Source organism: Dendrobates tinctorius, unplaced genomic scaffold (assembly GCF_039654945.1).
Source record: "Dendrobates tinctorius isolate UK_male_01 unplaced genomic scaffold, ASM3965494v1 ptg000171l, whole genome shotgun sequence".
Classification (NCBI taxonomy): domain Eukaryota; kingdom Metazoa; phylum Chordata; class Amphibia; order Anura; family Dendrobatidae; genus Dendrobates; species Dendrobates tinctorius.
The window spans coordinates 6944262-6965261 of NW_027361838.1; the positions used below are offsets into that span (position 1 = coordinate 6944262).

General features: G+C 48.2%; 1 protein-coding gene across 1 annotated transcript in view; it reads right to left on the reverse strand.

The window, feature by feature from the left end:
- Positions 1 to 391: 391 nt before the first annotated feature.
- Positions 392 to 21000, reverse strand: part of THOC1 (THO complex subunit 1) — a 41367-nt gene continuing 20758 nt past the window's right edge. Inside the window, exons 13-21 of the mRNA XM_073550866.1 lie at positions 13589 to 13655; positions 13457 to 13507; positions 13307 to 13377; positions 13084 to 13179; positions 12840 to 12905; positions 5442 to 5525; positions 4895 to 5042; positions 4639 to 4717; positions 392 to 865 (exon numbers count right to left, since the gene is read on the reverse strand). Of these exons, the coding sequence (XP_073406967.1) occupies positions 570 to 865; positions 4639 to 4717; positions 4895 to 5042; positions 5442 to 5525; positions 12840 to 12905; positions 13084 to 13179; positions 13307 to 13377; positions 13457 to 13507; positions 13589 to 13655 (958 nt within the window). The 3' untranslated portion in view covers positions 392 to 569. The remainder of the gene's footprint in view (positions 866 to 4638; positions 4718 to 4894; positions 5043 to 5441; positions 5526 to 12839; positions 12906 to 13083; positions 13180 to 13306; positions 13378 to 13456; positions 13508 to 13588; positions 13656 to 21000) is intronic.

Here is a 21000-nt window from a genome sequence, read left to right on the forward strand (position 1 = left end):
TCCATAATACTTCCAATCCAGACCCTGTCCAATTAAGGGGTGGTAGTGCCATGCCTCGGTCAGAACACTGTCACAGATTTTATTCAAATCTTTTCGTTGTTACCAAAAAAGATGGCTCCATACACCATGTAATAAATCTTACAAAATTCAACCAATATGTGAGGGGTTCAACAGATGAAATCTCTCAGGACAATGACATTGATGGAACAGGGAGAATGTATGAAACCTATAGACAGCAAGGATGCATAGCTTTACATCTTGATCGCACAGCTTTTTCTTTACTTCATAGTCAGAGGCCCTTGCTACCAATTGGCGAGCCTTGCCTTCAGTTTCCTGAAGTGTTTTGTAAATACAGAAAACTAAACTGTACCTAAGCAAATAATTCAACAGCCCAGAGACAAATCTTTTATTATGAGTCCTCCAGGAAGGGCAGTTTCATTTAAAAAGAAAGAAAAGTCCTGCTACAAAATCCCAAACACTACATAAAAAAGCATTGCTCTCAATATCAGTGTGATATGAGACAGTGCTAAGCTAAAAGGAATGATGTATGTAACCGATAACCAGCGGATCTATGTTACGTTCTCAGGGTCATTGCTCAAGTTTTCTGCCAGGTCAGTCAGCTGAGCTTGATTCAAAGCAGCTATCAGATTCTCAACTGTGGCATGGGCTCCCTCCCGATCCTGCCAAGCCACCAGCAGCAGCCTGGCCCTCATCTTCACATCCTCACTGTCAGATTCAATGTCCCAAATATCTGACTCTTTCATTTCTAAGTGAGGTGCCAACACCTTCCACTGATGTCTGAGCTTATTAGCAAGTGACTCGATGAGCTCGCCAGTGACTGCCTTCTGCAGCTGGACTTCTGGACCTGGAACAGCAATAAAAGGATTCATGATAAGTTTACTATAAATGTTAATATAAAATATCTGAAATGCAAGACATTATCTTGGCAATACTGTTAAAAACTGCTTGGATTTCTACAAGCGACTATCTATACCAGAGAATTAGTTTAAGAGGACCTGTCATGAACTCAAAAGTGCTTGGTTTTTGTATTCATTAAATTATCCAATTCCTCATTAACATTAAGTTTTTATTAAATCCAACCTAGAGTAGCAGAAATATTGTGCTTTTTATGTAGAGGGCTCTAAAAGCAAATTTTGCAATCTCTGCATTGGGACAGTTGAACTTTTCTGTAGGCGTCTCTTTAGACTGCCCTGTGACGCTGCATAATTATTCAACTCAGTCACAGTACGGTCTGGTGAGAACAGACAACTTATGTCCAGAAGATCACACTGCGCCGAGGGAAGCGTTGCATCACCGACACCTTCAGAGTCAAGCAGGAGAGGAGCTGCATTGAGTATACGAGTATGCCTAGTCCCATTCACAATGAGGTTGGGCAGGGTTTTTTTTTTTTTTTAAATCAGATAAATTTTTATTTAACCAAATTCAGGTACAAAACAATAGAACAAAAATCGCAATGAAAACATTAACAATGGTCATTAGTTTCAGAAATTCCCTCCCTCCCTTCCCCTCTCCCCATTACATACAAGAGCAGCAAATAATGCATGGTGTAACCTAAGTTCAGGGTCATCTTCTCTCCACCCAAGGTGTCCACAGTGTCTCAAATGTTCTTATGTTTTTCCTCTTAACGTAAATATCTTTTTCCATATTCACAATATAGTCAGACTGTCTGAAAAATTCCCTCAATGTCGGCGAATCTTCATTTATCCAGTATCTGGCGATCAGTTTTCGTGCAATATATACACTCACTGGCCACTTTATTAGGTACACCATGCTAGTAACGGGTTGGACCCCCTTTTGCCTTCAGAACTGCCTCAATTCTTCGTGGCAGAGATTCAACAAGGTGCTGGAAGCATTCCTCAGAGATTTTGGACCATATTGACATGATGGCATCACACAGTTGGCGCAGATTTGTCGGCTGCACATCCCTGATGCGAATCTCCCGTTCCACCACATCCCAAAGATGCTCTATTGGATTGAGATCTGGTGACTGAGGAGGCCATTTGAGTACAGTGAACTCATTGTCATGTTCAAGAAACCAATCTGAGATGATTCGAGCTTTATGACATGGCGCATTATCCTGCTGAAAGTAGCCATCAGATGCCTGTTCTTAGCTGAGAGGAGTGGTACCCAGTGTGGTCTTCTGCTGCTGTAGCCCATCTGCCTCAAAGTTCGACGCACTGTGCATTCAGAGATGCTCTTCTGCCTACCTTGGTTGTAACGGGTGGCAATTTGAGTCACTGTTGCCTTTCTATCAGCTCGAACCAGTATGCCCATTCTCCTCTGACCTCTGGCATCAACAAGGCATTTCCGACCACAGAACTGCCGCTCACTGGAGTTTTTTTCTTTTTCGGACCATTCTCTGTAAACCCTAGAGATGGTTGTGTGTGAAAATCCCAGTAGATCAGCAGTTTCTGAAATACTCAGACCAGCCCTTCTGGCACCAACAATCATGCCACGTTCAAAGGCACTCAAATCACCTTTCTTCCCCATACTGATGCTCGGTTTGAACTGCAGGAGATTGTCTTGACCATGTCTACATGCCTAAATGCACTGAGTTGCCGCCATGTGATTGGCTGATTAGAAATTAAGTCTTAACACACAGTTGGACAGGTGTACCTAATAAAGTGGCCAGTGAGTGTAATAATCTAGCTATATCCACTTTTTATTTATTATGCACCTGGAGCTCCTCCACATATCCCAGTATACACACACCACAGGGTCCCTCTCAATCCTACAACCATACGCGCCTCCTATGGCATTAAGCACCGCCGTCCAATATAGGTTCAGATTTGGACACTGCCATAACATATGGAGAATTCCAGCCCCCCTCCATTCAGCACCGAGGACACTCAGAAGTCTGTCTCAGACCCGCTCTATACAGTCGTTCAGGAGTCCTATAAACTCTATGGAGTACATATATCTGCAAGAGTCTGCCCGGTTCACTCAGCGATAATTGGGGTATATATTCCATAATCACTTCCCATTTATCTTGCTCTATCCTACCCAACTCCTCCTCCCATTTTCCCTGTGCTCTAATAGGGTAATTATTTAAAAAAGTATGCATTAGATCTTTATAAATGCTCGACACTACCCCTTTTGTTCCCCCCTCTGTACAGACATAATCAATATATCCTTGTGAATCTCCATATTCATTGTCCTACTCTGCGTAACATAAGCATGCCTAAACTGCCCATATTGAAATCTGCAGACCTCCGGTAGCCCATGAGGTGGGGCAGGGTTTATCTAACTTGCAAGCAAACATCCCCTGCAAACCCAGGGACTGTCAGTGTGACCGTCCGTCTGCTACATGTGTATGACCACCAGTCACTAATCCAACTCTCCTCCTTGTACGAGTACACCAATCAACTGTTACTGGCACACAGTCTAGGGCTAGCAGGCGATGTGTGCTTGACAAGTGACACGCTGCCAACGCTCGTTATGAAAGGGATCAAACATACTCGTGTAGCGATCCTGTGCTCCCCCCTCCTGCCCCAGTGATTGTCAGTGATGTGACATGCCCCTCACACAGCACTGTGACCGAGTGGAATAATCATGCAATGTCACAGAGCTGTCTAAGGAGACAAGCATAGAAAGTTGTGTGAACCTCATTGTTGGTAGAGTCGGCAACATTTTATTTTAGCGCCTGTAAACAATAATCACAATATCTCCACAACCATAAGTCTGATTTAAGAAAAACACAAAAATTGAAATGATCAGGGTTAAAGTGACAATTTAATACAAAAAGCAGGCACTTTAAGTTTTTACAATTTTGCCTAGTGTCAGTCTCCTAGCGACAGCAGCATACACCCATGATTACCTGTGTCCCCCAATGAAGAAAAAAAAAACTGCCATTTTGTCACTCAATATACAAAATGTCACGAGAGGAAAGAAAACCTTCTGAAATATCTGAACAGAGCTACACATTTATCACTAGAAAAAAACAGATAAATTTGCCCATATCAAGGCACCAGGCATGTAAGGGACACTTCCTGATAAATATCTCTATTATAGGTTCTGTGCAGATTAACCAAAATGTCTAGAGCCATTTAATCATTTTGGTGCCTGGCAATGGCTTGAGAACTGCGGCTCTTAGGCTAATTTCACACTAGCGTTCGGCAGAGCTGCGGAGGGCTGCGTAGTTCCTCCGAGAAGCTCCGCCCACTGCCGCACCTCCTCCGGTCAGCTCCGCCTACGTCTGCATGAGGCCTGCGTACCCATCTTTAACATTGGGTACGCAGGGCCGTGCGGATGTATGCGGATGCGTCCACATACATCGTTTTGACGATGCGGCGACCCAGGTCAAACGCAACGTGTTGCAATTTGTTGCGGTCGCCGCATCATCAAAACAACGCATGCGGACGCATCCGCATACATCCGCACGGCCTGCGTACCCAATGTTAAAGACAGGCCGCATGCAGACGTAGGCGAAGTTGACCGGAGGAGGTGCGGCAGTGGGCGGAGCTTCACGGAGGAACTACGCAGCCCTCCGCAGCTCTCCCGAATGTGAAACTAGCCTTAGAGACCAGCGCAAGCTCTCCATTATCTTATTACATTGCCGATTGCTTGGACATTCCTGGAGTGAATATTAAATACATAGCCAGGTCTACAAATACTTACTTTCATTGTTTTCCTTCAATAAGGATTCATTATCTTCATCATCCTCATCTTCTCCCGTTTTTATTTCCTCTGAAGGGGGCTAAGAATATTAGTGTTAGAATTTGTCAGCTGTTGACATGCATAAGTGACCATTAAGGAGTTTATTATCAACCCATTTGTGCTACTTTTGTGGTGTCAAGAAGTTCAACATTTTTTAAATGCCATAATTAAGAAATATCTTAAGTATCTTCATTAATCTCACCTGTTATGTACTTACCGGCAATTCTTTTGCTATCTTGATCACCATGTTCTCTAAATATTCAGGCAAACTCTTAAATTGTTGGTTAGTAGGTTGGAAAAAGTGTGGGCTTCTCCGGGCCAATAATCTTAGGGCTCTCCAGCCATAATTAGAGTTGTTTACTACTCTGTGTATAAGAAAATATACATATTCAGACCATGGTAATAGAGGTGCAGCCAGAACTAATTCTTCCTAATATTACAAGTTAGGTGAAAAAAAAAAAAAACAGACTTAACTGTAATGTCACTATTTTGTTAGTGTATAGAAAGATTTTCTCCACCTCACATCTCCATTACTTCCTAATGCTATTCACCTCTTCCATTAATGTGACATATTACATATGTCGTGTCCCGGTCTATGATGCAGGGACACTATACACATTATTGAATGGGACACTATAGAATATCTTGAAGACCACTATAGCAGCTGCTCTTTTCAGAGGCTCTTTATTCTGGTTAATGGAGTGAGGGATCCTTACAGAGACTATGGCCATGAGTTGGGCGATATGTACATTACATAAACATACTTGTATTCATCTTCCACCATGTTTTCTGGATCGGCTTGTTCCATTGCCTCTTCAAAGAACTGTTCCAGAGATGGCATATACTCCCTACATCATAAAAGAGAACAGAACATTTAGAAGTTGTGTTAGCACCAGCTTAACCCCTTAACGACCGCTGATACGCCTTCTAACGGTGGCAGTTAAAGGGAATCTGTCACCCCATTTTAGCCCTATCAGCTGCCAACACAGCCATCAGGGGCTTATCTACAGCATTCTGTAATGCTGTAGATAAGCCCCCGATGTAACCTGAAAGATAAGAAAAACAAGTTAGATTATACTCACCGGGGGGGTGGGGGGTGGTGAGGTGGGTGTTGCGGTCTGGTCCGGCGCCTCCCATCTTCATACGATGCTGTCCACCTTCTTACTTCTGCCGCGGCTCCTGCGCAGGTGCACTGTATCTGCCCTGTTGAGGGCAGAGTAAAGTACTGCAGTGCACAGGCGCCGGGAAAGGTCAGAGAGGTCCGGCGCCTGTGCACTGCAGTTTCTTACTCTGCCCTCAACAGGGCAGATAAAGTGCGCCTGCGCAGGAGCCGCGGCAGAAGAAGGAAGACGGCATCGTATGAAGATGGGAGGCGCCGGACCGCAACACCCAGCGGACCGGACGCCAGGGCGAGTATAATCTAACTCGTTTTTCTTATCATTCAGGTTACATTGGGGGCTTATCTACAGTATTACAGAATGCTGTAGATAAGCCCCTGATGGCGGTACCGGCAGCTGATAGGGCTAAAATAGGGTGACAGATTCCCTTTAAGGGTACTTATTCCTCAGCGCTGCTTTTTAACGGTGCTGAGGAATAAGTGGATAGCGCCCCCCCCCAAGAGTTGAAATTTCTCCGGGGACTCGGCTATAGACAGTGAGCTGCTTATCAGAGGAGACGGAGTTGGACTAGGTAGCACAAATTGCTGAAGCTGTCGTAGTCTACGCAAAGATCATCACCAGGTTATAAAACATAGATTTTTGTGATAAACTCACTGTAAAATCCTTTTCTCCGAGACGCTCATTGGGGGGACACAGGTACTGTGGGTGTATGCTACTGCCGCCTGGAGGCTGACACTAAGTGAAAAAAAGAGGATAGCTCTTCCTCCGCCGTATACACCCTCGCCCCGATTGCGGGCGGAATCAGTTTGGTGCAAAAGCAGTAGGAGATCAAACAAAAATCAGACAACATCAACCTTAATGCAGGTAACAACATGTCTAGAAAAAACACCACCCAAATATCATTCAAAAAGGTATATTAATTAAACAAAACAGAAGCAAACTTGGCTATCAGGGTGGGTGCTGTGTCCCCCAATGAGCATCTCGAGAAAAGGATTTTACGGTGAGTTTATCACAAAAATCCATGTTTTTCTCCTTCACCTCATTGGGGGACACAGGTACTGTGGGACGTCCTAAAGCAGTCCCTGGGTGGGATGTTGACACACCGATCCAAGCTACATGCACCTCCTGTGTAAAGGTGGGCCACCGCTGCTTGGAGAATCCTTCTACCCAGGCTCACATCCACTGAAGCCTGAGTATGGATATTGTAGTGCTTTGCGAATGTGTGCAAGCTGGACCAGGTTGCAGCCTTGCAAACCTGTTCCGCCGATGCCTGGTGCCGAAGCGCCCAAGAGGCGCCCACTGCCCAAGTAGAGTGTGCTCTGATCCGTGCTGGAACTGGTGTGCCTCTGATGCGGTAAGACTCCTGAATAGTCAAACGAATCCATTTGGCTAGGGTCGATTTTGAGGCAGCGAGTCCCTTCCTGCGTCCCACGGGAAGCACGAACAGCGTGTCCGTCTGACGAATGGGTGCCGTCCACGACACGTACCTCTTGAGAGCTCTCACCAGGTCTAACGTATGAAGAGTCTTTTCCACACGGTGTACCGGTGCTGGACAAAAAGAGGGCAAGACAATATCCTCATTAATGTGAAACGAAGAAACAACCTTCAGCAGAAAAGGAGGGGCTGGTCTGAGAACCACCTTATCTTTGTGGAAGACCAGAAACGGAGCTCGGCAGGATAGAGCTGCCAGCTCTGAGACCCGCCTGATTGACGTTATTGCCACAAGAAATACTACCTTCCAAGAAACGTAGGTTAAAGAGACCTCCTGTAATGGTTCAAATGGAGCCTCCTGTAGAACACTTAGGACCAGGTTAAGGTCCCAAGGGTCCAGGGGCACCCTATAAGGTGGTACTAAGTGGGAGACTCCCTAAATGAAAGTCTTCACCTGCAGATTGGTAGCAATCCTGCGCTGGAACAGAACGGATAAGGCCGATATTTGTCTCCTGAGGGAACTTGGGGCCAAGCCTGAGTCTAGGCCAGACTGGAGAAAAGCTAAGATGTTGGGAATAGAAAATCTCAGTGGAGAACAACCATGGTTCCGACACCATGTGAAGAAAACCTTCCAGGTGTGGTGATAAATACGTGCTGAGGCTGGCTTCCGGGCGCTAACCATTGTAGCGACCACATTGCGGCCGAACCCAGCCTGGGTTAGAATCCAGGATTCAACGGCCAAGCCGTCAAACACAGGGCCCGAGTTCGGGTGGTAGATTGGGCCCTGGGACAGTAGGTCTGGGCGCTCTGGCAGGCGCCAAGGAACGTCGGCGAGTAGCTGTACTAGGTCTGCGTACCATGCCCGACGGGGCCAATCTGGGGCCAGCAGAATCACTGGATCCCCTTCCGCCTTGATCTTCTTGATGACCCTCGGAAGTAGTGGCAACGGGGGAATAGGTATGGGAGGCAAAACTGGTTCCATGGCAGAACCAGCGCATCCACGGCAATTGCCTGCTGATGCCGGGATCGAGCGACAAACGCTGGTACCTTGGCGTTCACTCTGGAGGCCATTAGGTCCTCATCCGGCGTCCCCCATCATTGGCAAATCTGCTGGAAGATCTCGGGGTGAAGTGACCATTCCCCGGATGCGAGACCCTGCCCGCTGAGGAAGTCTGCCGCCCAGTTCTCCACGCCCGGGATGTGGACTGCCGATATCGCCGAGTGGTTTCTCTCGGCCCAATGAAGCACATGCCCTAACTCGAGCATGGCTGCCCTGCTGCGGGTGCCCCCCTGATGATTTATGTAAGCCACAGCCGTGGCGTTGTCTGACTGAATCCGAACGGGCCAGCCTGCTAGAAGGGGATGAAACTGTCGCAGAGCTAGCCGGATTGCCCGTATTTCCAACAAGTTGATTGGGAGGCGTGCCTCCTGCGACGACCACCGTCCCTGGGTCGTGTGGTGGCGAAAACACGCTCCCCAGCCGAGGAGGCTGGCGTTGGTTGTCACCACCAGCCAATGGTCTCGGGGAAAAGGCTTGCCCTGGAGAAGTGAGGCACTGTCTGTCCACCACCCGAGTGTCTGCGTGACCCGCGTGGGCAACCGGCACCGGCGATCGAGAGACAATAGGTTTTTTGTCCCAGCCTGATAAAAGGGTGTGCTGCAGGGGCGAAGATGGAGCTGGGCAAACGGAATTGCCTGCATTGCTGCCACCATCTTTCCTAGGATCCTCATGCAGAAGCGGATGGTATGAGGGACCGGTTGGCGCAGCTTCCGGACTCCCTGCCGGAGAGCTAAGGCCTTGTCCCGAGGGAGAATTACCAACCCTTGGGAAGTGTCGAAAGTCAATCCTAAGAAGGAGATCCTCTGACCTGGCACAGGGGATGACTTTTTCAGATTGACCAACCATCCTAAGCGGGAAAGAGTATCTAGCGTGATGCTGACACTCTCCTCGCATGCCCGAAAAGAAGGGCCCTTGATCAAGAGGTCGTCTAAATAAGGAAAGACAACTATGCCCCGGGAGTGCAGGGTGGCCATGACGACTGCCATGACTCTTGTGAATACCCTGGGAGCGGTGGCCAACCCGAAGGGCAGTGCTGCGAACTGAAAGTGTAGGCCGTTGATGGCGAAGCGCAGGAACCTTTGGTGCGGGGGGAAAAATGGGGATTTGTAAGTAGGCGTCTTAGATGTCAATAGAGGCCAAGTATTCTCCATGGCTGATATGAATAAATGGAGAGACTCCATCCGGAAATGTCTGATCCTGATAAACTTGTTCAGGAGCTTTAGGTCCAGAATGGGCCTGACGGCCCCATCCTTTGAGAGCACCGTGAACAGGTTGGAGTAGAACACCTGATATTTTTCGTTCTCCGGTACGGGAACACTGACTCCGTTGTGCTGGAGTAATTTTATGGCCTTGAGTAAAGCCCTTGCTCGGGCGATAACTTTTGGAGGACGGGAAAGAAAAAACCGTCTTGGGGGGTATTTGATGAATTCTATCTTGTACCCCGAGGACACCAGCTCTGTTACCCATGTGTCGTATGAGACGGAGAGCCAGGCGTGGCGAAACCAAAACAGGCCGCGGCCGCCTACCTTGCCGAAGTCGCCTTGAGATTGCTCCGAGTCATTTGGCTGCAGATCTCTAGGACCTAGGTCCTCTTCATCTGGGCTGGTGGGTACGCATTCTCCCCAACGGGTTGGATCTATATGAGACCTGTTCGATCCCGGTCCTGGCTGGGACGACCTGAATCGGCGGGATTGGTCGCTGCAGCTCACCTGGGGTTGCGAAAGGACCGAAACCGCATCTGAGGTTGGTGGCGAAACGACTGTTTAACCCTTTGTTGAGGGCGGAAACTGCTCTTTCCACCTGTGGAATCAGAGATGAGCTGATCCAACTTCACCCCGAACAGACGACCGCTCTGACAGGGCATGGAAGTCAGGCATTTCTTTGAAGTTGTGTCTGCCTGCCATGTCCTCAACCATAAAGCCCTCCTAATGGAGATTGTATTTGCCACAGCGAGAGCCGCGCAGTTAGCCGCATCCAAAGATGCATTAATTAGGTAGTCCCCAGCCAAAGTGATCTGATTTGCGATCTCTGATACCTCTGCTGGTAGGTTCATACCCTGCAGGGTTCTGTTCAATGATTCTGACCAAGCCATCATGGCCTTTGCTACCCAGGTTGCCGCAAATGAGGGGGAGTGCTGAACCTGATGCCTCAAAATACTGAGCGAGCTAGGCTCTCTATGAGACGGTCAGTGGGATCCTTGATAGAGGACCCACTAGATATGGATAACTGGGTCTTAGAGGCCAAGCGTGACACAGGTGGATCTACCGTTGGGGACTCTGCCCATTTCTTACAGAGATCAGGGGCGAACGGATACCTCGCCTCGAGTGCCTTTTGCCCTGAGAACCGTTTGTCGGGCCGCTCTCTGTGTTGTTGTACTATGTCTTCAAACTCTGGGTGAGAACTAAACACTCTATGCGGCCGCTTTGCTCGCTTAAATGAGACCTTGTGACCTGAGGCCAAGGTTGAATCATCTTCGATCCCAAGGGTCTGGTTGACGGCCTCAATGAGACTGTCAATTGTTTCCTGGTATTCTGGAGTACACGAATCAAGCGGCTCATCCGAGTCGTAATCTGAGTTCTCGTTAATGACCCTTGGTGAAGGTGAGCGAGAAGCCGAACTTATGGAAGCCGAAGCACCAGATGGACCGGGAGACGCTGTGTGGGTTCGTTTCCCCCGCGTCTGCCTGGAATGAGAGCGGCCCCTGCAGGCCGGAGGCTCCTGTGAGGTGGAGGACCCCTCCAACACAGGCGAGACGCTATCCCTGCCCCTATCTGGAGTCCGAAGGGACTCGATTGCTCTCGTAAGCGATGCCATGGACTGCGACAGAGACAGAGCCCATTCCGGGGGGCTCGGTACACTGGGGTCGGTCGCAGGGGAGGGCTCCTGGGCACGTTCGGAATTGCAGGCTTCGCAAATCTGCTTGGTCTGCGCCCGTGGGAAGGCGGACTGACAGGAGGTGCACGCAACATATAAGAAGGTGTGTGCCTTAGCTTTTCTGGACATGATGGCTGCTAAGTGATATACCAAGGACCAAAAACTGCTTAGCCTTTGGAAAACACACAGAGGGTGGCCTTCCTCCAGGGGTAGCACTTGCCCCAGTCGTGTGTCCCCCGTCCTGGACCTGTCAGACGTCCAGCCCGCCGAACAGCTGTTCATTCTTTAAAAAACAGCGCGCTCCGGCGTGTGAGCGGGCCTCCGGACGAAGAGGTGGCCCCGGGGTGTCATGGGGCGGAACTTCCGTCCGTGGCCTAGTCCCTGGCAGAAGCTGGGGACTAAATTTCTGCCGCGCGCCCGAGGCCCTGAGGGGCAGGTCCACCAGAAGTGGCCGCATCACAGGGGGCGGGACTTCCGCCAGCGGCCTAGCTCCGGGAAAAGACGGGGACTAAATTTCCGGTGTGCGTCCTGACTTGGGGGCGGAACCACCAGACACCGGGCCTGGCCCGAGGAAGCCTGCGCCGCCGGCTGCCACGCTATGTGGCGCACCCAGGGAGCCCGGGAATGCCCAAAAACGGCACCAGGATTGCAGACCACGGGGGTCCACAGGAGCCCTCCCAGCCCTCCTCCTTCCATACCTCACCCCTCGACATCCATGTTGATCCTCAGGTTGGGGGGGGAAGGTGGGCTGAAAAAAAAGTTTAAGGACGGTGCAGGCACCCTAACTCCATCTTCCCTATAGGGGATGAGGAGAGGGACCGTCCGCCACCTTCCATCACCGTTGTCTGGCATTGGTGATGCAGTGGGGGCCGCACGGACTGTTCGCTGGCCTCTGTACAGCCTAGGATTTCACTACCTTACGGTGGTCAGGGCTCAGTCCGGCATCATGTCCCACGTAGCGGGAAAGGATACGTGGAGGCGACACTCGCACGTGCTCGCCCGTTGTTGGTTTGGGGAAATCGGACCCTTTCAATAGGATCCGTTGCCCCTGTCTTATCGTCATGGAAAAAAAATGACAAGAGTCTGGAAAAAAAGACCAGATGTGTGCCTCCAATGGACACTAGGCAAAAACTGATTCCGCCCGCAATCGGGGCGAGGGTGTATACGGCGGCGGAGGAGCTAACCTCTTTTTTTCACTTAGTGTCAGCCTCCAGGCGCCAGTAGAATACACCCACAGTACCTGTGTCCCCCAATGAGGCGAAGGAGAAACCTTCATTGTAAGTAAACAATGGTACACAGCTCGACATGACAAATAGTTGCAATATGAGTTTTAACCATTAACTCATGCTGTCTTCAGATCACATAGCAAAAACCTGCTGACCAATTCCCTTTAAGAGGCTTGTGCCTCATAATGAATCGGGAGCATTGTAAAAATTTGTGAATTAAGATATGCCACAACTCGTCATGAATAAGACGAGTGGTCATCCATGCCCTGTTCTGACCACTTTGACAGAGCTGGCTAAAATGGACATAAAAACTCCAAAACCTTTGGAAGTCTTTTTCTGGGGGAAACACTCAGATACATATAGGTCCCAATTGATCAATCTGGCCAACAGCCTCCATACAATTCTCAAGTAACATCAGCAGGTCTGTGGATGACAGTCTATGTGCTACCTTACCTGGTCTCTGACTTGCAAGCTTCTATGTTGTCAGGACACAGATTCCAGAGCCTTGTTAACTCTTCGCTGAAAAGAAAGATTCTAGTTATAATGGCAAGCTAAAACCTCATTCACTTTGTCTACAGCATTTTAGCTCAAAAAATATTATTAGGAGAAAAGATAAGTCAAAAAGTCACTGAAAAGGATACCAAGTAATTTGTCTAAAAACAGACATCTTAAGAAGCAGAAATATGTAGAATCTTACTTTCCCATTAGGATTTTTTTGCTTGAACCTTTGCCTAGAAAGTCCTCAGGGGCCGGTCGTTTCCTTGCCATTTTTAATGGTTTACTGTCTTGTGGTCTGATTTAAAAGAGAACAAAAACATAAAACAAAATTGTTGAATTAAATGTTAAAGACTTTATGATACTGCGTTACCAAAAAATATAATGTAAAATTGCTTGTGATATGACATTACAAATTGCCATACCTTTCTTTCACAAAACTGGGGCATCCTTCATTCTTCCAAGAGTTCCAGTTTTCTTCTGTGTTGAGTATGTGCTAAAAATGAGATTGAAGTCATCAAGTTCCACAATGTGACTTGCCAGCTTGCATGGCTATTGTATTGGCTATAACTTACCTCCACCATTTTAGAAAATTTGTCTCCAGCAGGATGGATTTCACCAAGTAACTGTGATAAAGGAGGTGCAGGCCATTAGCTATGGTCTCAGAGTTTAGTCTAGCTAACTAGAATATAATAGACATCACAAACCTGGTGAACAAGTTTGGTAGTTTCTTCAATCCAGAGCGACTGCTCCTCCAGTAAAACGTAATTTGAGCTGGAAAATAAAGTTATTTTTGTTTAGGTTTACGGATGTTCATAATTGGATACTCTAGGTAGAGAATACGCAGTGTACAGCCGTAGCAGCATTGCAGAGTTTTCTTTCCAAATCTCATCCATTTAGATGGTCACCTGCAGCCGGTATATCCTAAAGCGGTCTGGTGAATTGCACAAAAGGTCCTGATCCATCAATACTGGTGATTTTCTCACCGGTCTTGAAGAGGGGGGGGAGTGTTGGAGTCAGATACTCCAGATTCATTAAGAGGTGCATTCCTCTTAATCAGTCAAGGGCGTCTGACAAGTAGAATGCACCTATGTGAGCCTCACCAGAAATTTTACTCCAGTCCCTGACTGGAGTAAGATTTATGACATAGGGAACTCCACCAGTTCATCCATTTTGGCAGAGCTGGAAGAAACTGGCTTGAAAATGACAAAGTAGCAAAATTTTTGCGCAACTCTAAGTTGCGACTTATCAAAACAATTTACACCAGAACTCTGCCAAAACTGCTGTAATGGATCAAGCACAACGTACTCAGCTCAATTTACAAGACACGGGATTTATTTGTGAACCGACACATACAAGCCTTTGCAAAGCACCGATACAAGGTTTTGTCGCAATAAGTGCAGTTTCAAACGACTGCTAATGTCCACGTTTTGCAGGTAAGGCCTCTTTCACACATCAGGTTTTCGCCGTCAGGCGCGATCCGGCGCTTTTGACAGAAACCGGATCCGGCGAAATGCAATGCCGGATCCGGTTTCCCCCCCATTGACTTGCATTTGCGCCGGATGGCCATGCGTTTCATCCGGTTTTCGCCGGATCCGGCAATGTGTCGTGATCCGGCGTCTGGAAAAAACGGCTACTGTAACGTTTTTTGTCTCCGGCGTAAAAGCCGGACACGCCGGATCCGGCGCGTCCGGCTTTTTCACACAATGAAAGCCTATGAGCGCCGCACTGCGCCGGATCCGGGTGGCCGGATCCGGTTTTTTGGGTCTGAGCATGCTCAGTAGCTCTGCCCACAAGACATATATAAAAGCAAGACAGTGGGACCCACAGCCACACCCAACATGCCACCCAAGAAAGCAACCAAGCGCAGCAGGAGAAGGCAGGAGACCACTGCAGCACCATCAGCACCACCACCACCCCAAATGGAGCAGCAAATGGAACATGCTGAGGAGGGGAGGCCAGCAGCAGATGAGAGATGGTAATTATCAAATCCCCCATTCCTCCAAACTAGGGCTATTGAATATCAAGATATTCATTGGCCCTTTGTTTCTCTTTATTCAACAGCCGCCCAATAGATGCAGCAGCAGCAGCAGCAATGGCAGCAGGTGGAACACCACCCACAGGCATGGAGTGTGGCCACCAGGAAGACAGCACATCATCTTCTGGGAGCCCTCCCTCGCATCTTCAGCGTTTGACGGTAAGTTTTTATTTCCAAAATCCATCATCTCTGTAATATATGTCTATTCATTGCCTTTTATTTCAAAACAGGATTCACAAGATGAAGAGGAGCTCCCAGAAGAAGAAGGAAGGGGTGGACAGACACTTGGAGTGGGCTCACAATTGGTAAGTTTTTTGCATCAAACGCAGAAACACAACATCACACTACACACAACACATAGAAAACAATGTTCTGCAGACCACACACAGCAAACAAATGCCTACATCCAAAGACATAACATTTTTTGTTTTCTTCTCTAGTCTTCCCAATCTGGTGCTCGGCCAAGAGGTCCTCGCAGTGCCTCCCAGGGTCGTCGGCGACAGCAACGCGGCGGTCACCAGCGTGTAAGTATAAATATTTTTGCTTTGCTTTTTTGCACTTTTTATTTCATTTCTTTTGTGGAGGCCAATTATGTTATTTTTGTCTTTTTCTTTAACAGCCTTCACAGCGTGCTCCCGACTCTGACGGTGAGGATGGAGGACTCGATGTGGACCACCTCATCGATCTCGTCAGAGAAAGGGAGCCGCTCTGGAATATGGCTGACCGCCGCCACGCTGACCTTATCGTTACCCGACGACTCTGGGAGGAAATCTGTTCGCTCCTTGTGGGCCGCTGGGAGGACCTCGATGTTCGGGCCCAGATTAAAGAGCGTAAGTATATACAGTACCGGTTGCTTGATGTAAACCAGTGTTTCCCGAACTCCAGTCCTCGTGGTCCCCACGGATCATGTGTTCAGGATTTCTATTTACTATGGAAATCCTGAAAACATGACCCCTGGGGACCATGAGGACTGGAGTTTGGGAAACACTGATGTTGTATACTAACCACTTTGTCCTTTCTCGTTTCAGGGAACAGAATTGTGAATCGGTGGCGGTCTGTGAGGGATCGTTTCAAGAAGGAGTTCAATAAAGAGATGCGGGCCCCGAGTGGATCTGGAGGACGCAGGAGCAAGTACAAGTACGCAGAAGCCCTGTCGTTCCTCCGGGAAACAATGGTCACTAGAAGGTAAATATTACACACCACATGTGAAAAAAAATGTTAGATGTAAATTTTTTTTTTCAGCCAGGGCCATACCATGTCAGTATTTTAATTGTTTTTTTTTCTCTTTATTCCACAGCACGGTGAGCAGCACTCGGGAGCCTGCACGATTGGACCCTTCTGAGGCGATCCCTGAGGAGACCGGCACCGAGGGACACTTCGACCGCCCCGGTACATCTGCACCTTCCCAGCCTTCCCACACATTCGACCCATCTGTCCCATCCACCAGCACAGGAGCATCGTGGCCGCCTACATTACATGAAGCTGCTGGTGAGGAGATCGCTTTCCCTTTACCCCACCCTTCTGCCCCTGCCACCTCTAGTACACCTGCGGGTACTGGGCGGCAGCGGCAGAGGGGTCAGGAAAAGACTTATGCGCCAGAGTTCTTGCATCTGAATGCATCTTTCCAGAACTGTCTAAAAGTCTTGTCAGAGCAAATCTCCGCAGGCTATCAGCAGATCAACTCCAGCATTCTGGAGGTGAAGACACTTCTGCAAACCATGCATTCAGAAGCAAGATCTTCGCCAAACCACACCTTTTTCAGGTCTGTTGTGGAGCGCATGGAAACGCTCTCTCCTGCCCAGCAGATGCATGTAATGCATTCATGCCACGCTGCTCTCCAGCAAGTTACCTCCCAACCTCCTCCTCCCACCACAGTAGTTCCTCCACCTGCACCCCCTCCAGCCACTTTCCATCCTCCCCCTCCTATTACATCTACACCCCCTCCAGCCACTTTCCATCCTCCCCCTCCTATTACATCTACACCCCCTCCAGCCACTTTCCACCCTCCCCCTCCTATTACATACCATCCACCTCCCCAGCACCATCCACCTCCCCAGCACCAGCAACCTCCCCAGTACCAGACATCTCCCCACTTCCAGCAACCTGCCCCGTACCAGACATCTCCCCACTTCCAGCAACCTGCCCCGTACCAGACATCTCCCCACTTCCAGCAACCTGCCCCGTACCAGACATCTCCCCACTTCCAGCAACCTGCCCCGTACCAGACATCTCCCCACTTCCAGCAACCTGCCCCGTACCAGACATCTCCCCACTTCCAGCAACCTGCCCCGTACCAGACATCTCCCCACTTCCAGCAACCTGCCCCGTACCAGACATCTCCCCACTTCCAGCAACCTGCCCCGTACCAAAATCCTTCCCCATACAACTTGCCATCAACATCATCTGCTCCTACAGTCCCTGCCCAACCCTCCACTCCACCACCCACCACCTCTTCTGCTTCCCACATGTCCACCCATTCTGTAGTTTTTTCCACACCTTCACCTCTAACTGTTCCTTCCCCACCACGATCCCAGTCCTCTCTCCACACTCCCAGTGTCGAAGTGTCCCGCAGCCCCTCCAGCAGTATTTCCACCACACACTACACAGATTTATAATGTGTGTATTTAAATAAAAATGACCAGTTTTATGGTTTCAAAACTTTATTAAAATTTTAAAAAAGTTTACTAAAAAAAACATTTTTCAATAAAAGTTAAATTATTTTACACTGGTTGTCTGTCATTTCTTTCTGCGGCGAAAAAGGTTAAATACAGGGTATTTAAAAGGTGAAATGGTATTCAAAACTAGGTATATAACTGTGGGTAAATTTTAGCTTTTTGCCACAGTTGTGTTCCTGGTTGTGTTTGAAGCAAAGTATTTCACCTAAAAAGTTGTGTTTATTGTTGGTGATTTCCTAACAATGTACACAACTTTTGTTAAAAGGTGAAATACTTTGCATAAAACACAACCAGGTACACACCTGTGGCCTAAAGCTAAAAATAGTAAGACCATGACAAGATAGCCAACTTTGGTTGGCAAAGGTATATACTGTTGGTCCAGAAGGTACACAAGTTTGGTTAGGGCACAAATCTTTCACACACTGTCATCCTGCCAGTGTACTCTGCCTTGAGGTGACATAAAGTACCGTATATTGCAAAATTGTCCCTCATTACTGAAACTGTCACAGAACTTCTAGTGGTAATGTCATGGTAATCTTGCAAGGTGGTTTCTTCAGAGGTGTCCTCAATGGAAATGGGTTCCTTGCAGATAACAAAATTGTGGAGTACCACGCACGCTTTGATCACCTCGTCCACAGTTTCTGTCTTGAGGTTGATCGCAGTCAATAGGACCCGCCATTTGGCTGTCAGAATACCAAAGGTACATTCAACCATTCTTCTTGCTCTTGTGAGGCGGTAATTAAAAATGCGTTTTGGTCTTGTCAATCCTCTGCTAGAGTACGGTTTCAAAAGGTGTTCTGACAGCGGGAAGGCTTCATCCCCTACACAGACAAATGGCATAGGTGGACCAGATGTTTGCGGCAGCGGTCTAGGTGGTGGGAACTGGAAGGTGTTTCCATACAGTTTACGCCCCATGGCAGACAGTTTGAAAACTTGAGAGTCATTGGAGCGGCCATAGGCCCCAATATCAACCGCAATAAATTTGTATTCCGCGTCAGCGATGGCCATGAGGACAATTGAAAAATATTTCTTGTAATTGAAATATTCCGATCCCGATCCAGCTGGCTTTACAATGCGGATATGTTTCCCGTCCACAGCGCCCAAGCAGTTTCGAAACTGACATATCTGTTGAAACTTGTCAGCAATTTCAATCCACCTCTCTGTTGTGGGCTCTGGTAAAAACTCTTCAGCTAAGGAGTCCCACAGTGCACGGCATGTGTACTTCACAATTCCAGATATGGTGGAAATCCCGAGTCTGTACTGGAAATGCAGTGACGAAAGGGATTCTCCAGTTGCAAGAAATCTGTGGGGAATTAAAAAACAATAAATTAGTTTTAAATCACAGCATTACATACCAAAACTGACCTATAACACTTGGAGATACAAACTACCACCAACAAGATTGCAGTGAAAGTGTGCTCTGATGCGAGCATATCCAATAAATGTGGCTTACCTTAAAGTCACCATCAGACGCTCTGCGGGTGAAACAGAGAAGCGGCAATAGGTGTCCGCTTTTCTTATGAGGTGTGCAATGCGCTCCACCAAGTAATCAAAATTCTCCATTTTCATCCTAACATATCCAAAAAATTTATCCGGGTTTCGTCGAAGGTCCATGCAGAGTGTAGAATAGACCCCACGCGTCATTCTCTTGGCTGTGATGGGGTGGATCCACAAACGTCGTCTACGATGCCTGATGCGCTGCTGTCTCGCTCTCTCCTTTTCCAGAACAATCACCCTCAAACGATTCGCCTCCGCTATAAAATCCGCCAAATTCTTCAAAATATTTCCAATGACAACATCCATCTTCGCCAGTAACTTGCTCTTCTCTCCAACCTGCACTTTCTCCTCTACAACCTGTCAAAGAAGGGCTGTAGGAACATGCTATATATAGTTTTCCAGTAGCCAATCCCGTTCGGAAGGCCACAAGGGTCAATTTTAAAAACCGGATCCGGCGTAATCCGTTGAAAAACGGATAGAAAAACGGATGAACCGGATGAGACGGATCCGGTTTTGTCTGTCAAGAAAAAGACGGATCCGGCAGAAAACCGGATCCGTCACATCCGGTTTTACGAAACATTTGCCGGATCCGGCGTTCCGGCACGACGCCGGATCGCGCCTGACGCCGAAAACCTGATGTGTGAAAGTAGCCTAAGCAGCAAATACATGAAAAAAGCATAAAAATACAAACTGTCACGATCCATTTTTGGATCTGTGTCAAGAGTCCGGATTCTCTGATATAAACGTTTTTCCTTTCAGGCCATTGGGAGTTAATATTAGTTTTTCCCTCCGGTGGCCGCTGGTGTTACTACAACTGTAGTGAGTCTGCTGCTGGGTTCCCCCCCGGTGGCCGCTCCCCCCGGTGGCCGCTGGTGTTACTACATGTTTAATTAGTCAGCAGGTGGTGACCATCCCCCTCCTTCCTATAAAAGGTCATCAGCTGCTGTAGCTCACTGTTGCTAATACTGGTCATTTACTAACCAATCTTGGTGAAGATTGGACCTACCTGGTGGAGAGGGGGTTCAGCTTATCTGGAGCAGTGGTGATGCTGCTGGATGCCAATCGGCTGCCTTACTCTGCTGCTGGGAGCATTGGCAGCAGATTAAGCTAAGTTTTGGTTTTTAGTTGCTTTAACCCCGTTGTCATGATCCAGGTTGGCTATGACAGAGATAAAGCACAAGTAACCTTTTTTTCCCTTTGGCTGTGTGTTTCAGTTCTAGTTTCCCCCCCGGTGGCCATTAGGATTTTTTCACTGTTGAGTCTTTTGTTCTAAATTTGCCCCCCCGGTGGTGGTGAGCGTCATTGCACTTGGTTACTTTAGTTTTGTGCACGTAATTATAAAACAGGTGTGATTGCTCTATAAAAGAGTGTCAGGTGTGGTAATCACTGTTGGTGATAAGTCCTCAGTTACAAGCAAGCCTGGGTGAAGGATGGAGCTGAAGGAGAGTCCCGGGCAGCTCAGTGAGAGTCCTGGAGTGGCAGCTATGGTGTCTGCGAGGAGGGCTGGCATGGCTTGGTGGAGTTGCAGCTATGGTGTCAGCAAGGAGTTCTTGCATGGCTTGGTGGAGTGGCAGCTATGGTGTAGAGCTGCACTCATGATGCTGGAAAGCTGGACTCAAAATGCTGAACTCATATGCTGGACTCTGTTTCTGGACAGCTGCACGCAGGTGGTGGACTCTGTTTGCTCCAAGGCTGCACTATGGTGTTGGATCCGGTCGGAGGAAAAGATGCACGCAGGTGGTAGGCTCTGTTGCTGGGAGCGTAAGCAACAAAGCAAAGCTAAGTGGTGTTTCCCTGTTTTGTCTCTTTTCCTTATGTGTGTTTTAGTGCAGTGGTGAGATTAGTTTCCGCACCGGCCATTACACTAGAAAGGGGTAGTGTAATGAATGGGTCACCGAGGAGGAAAAAA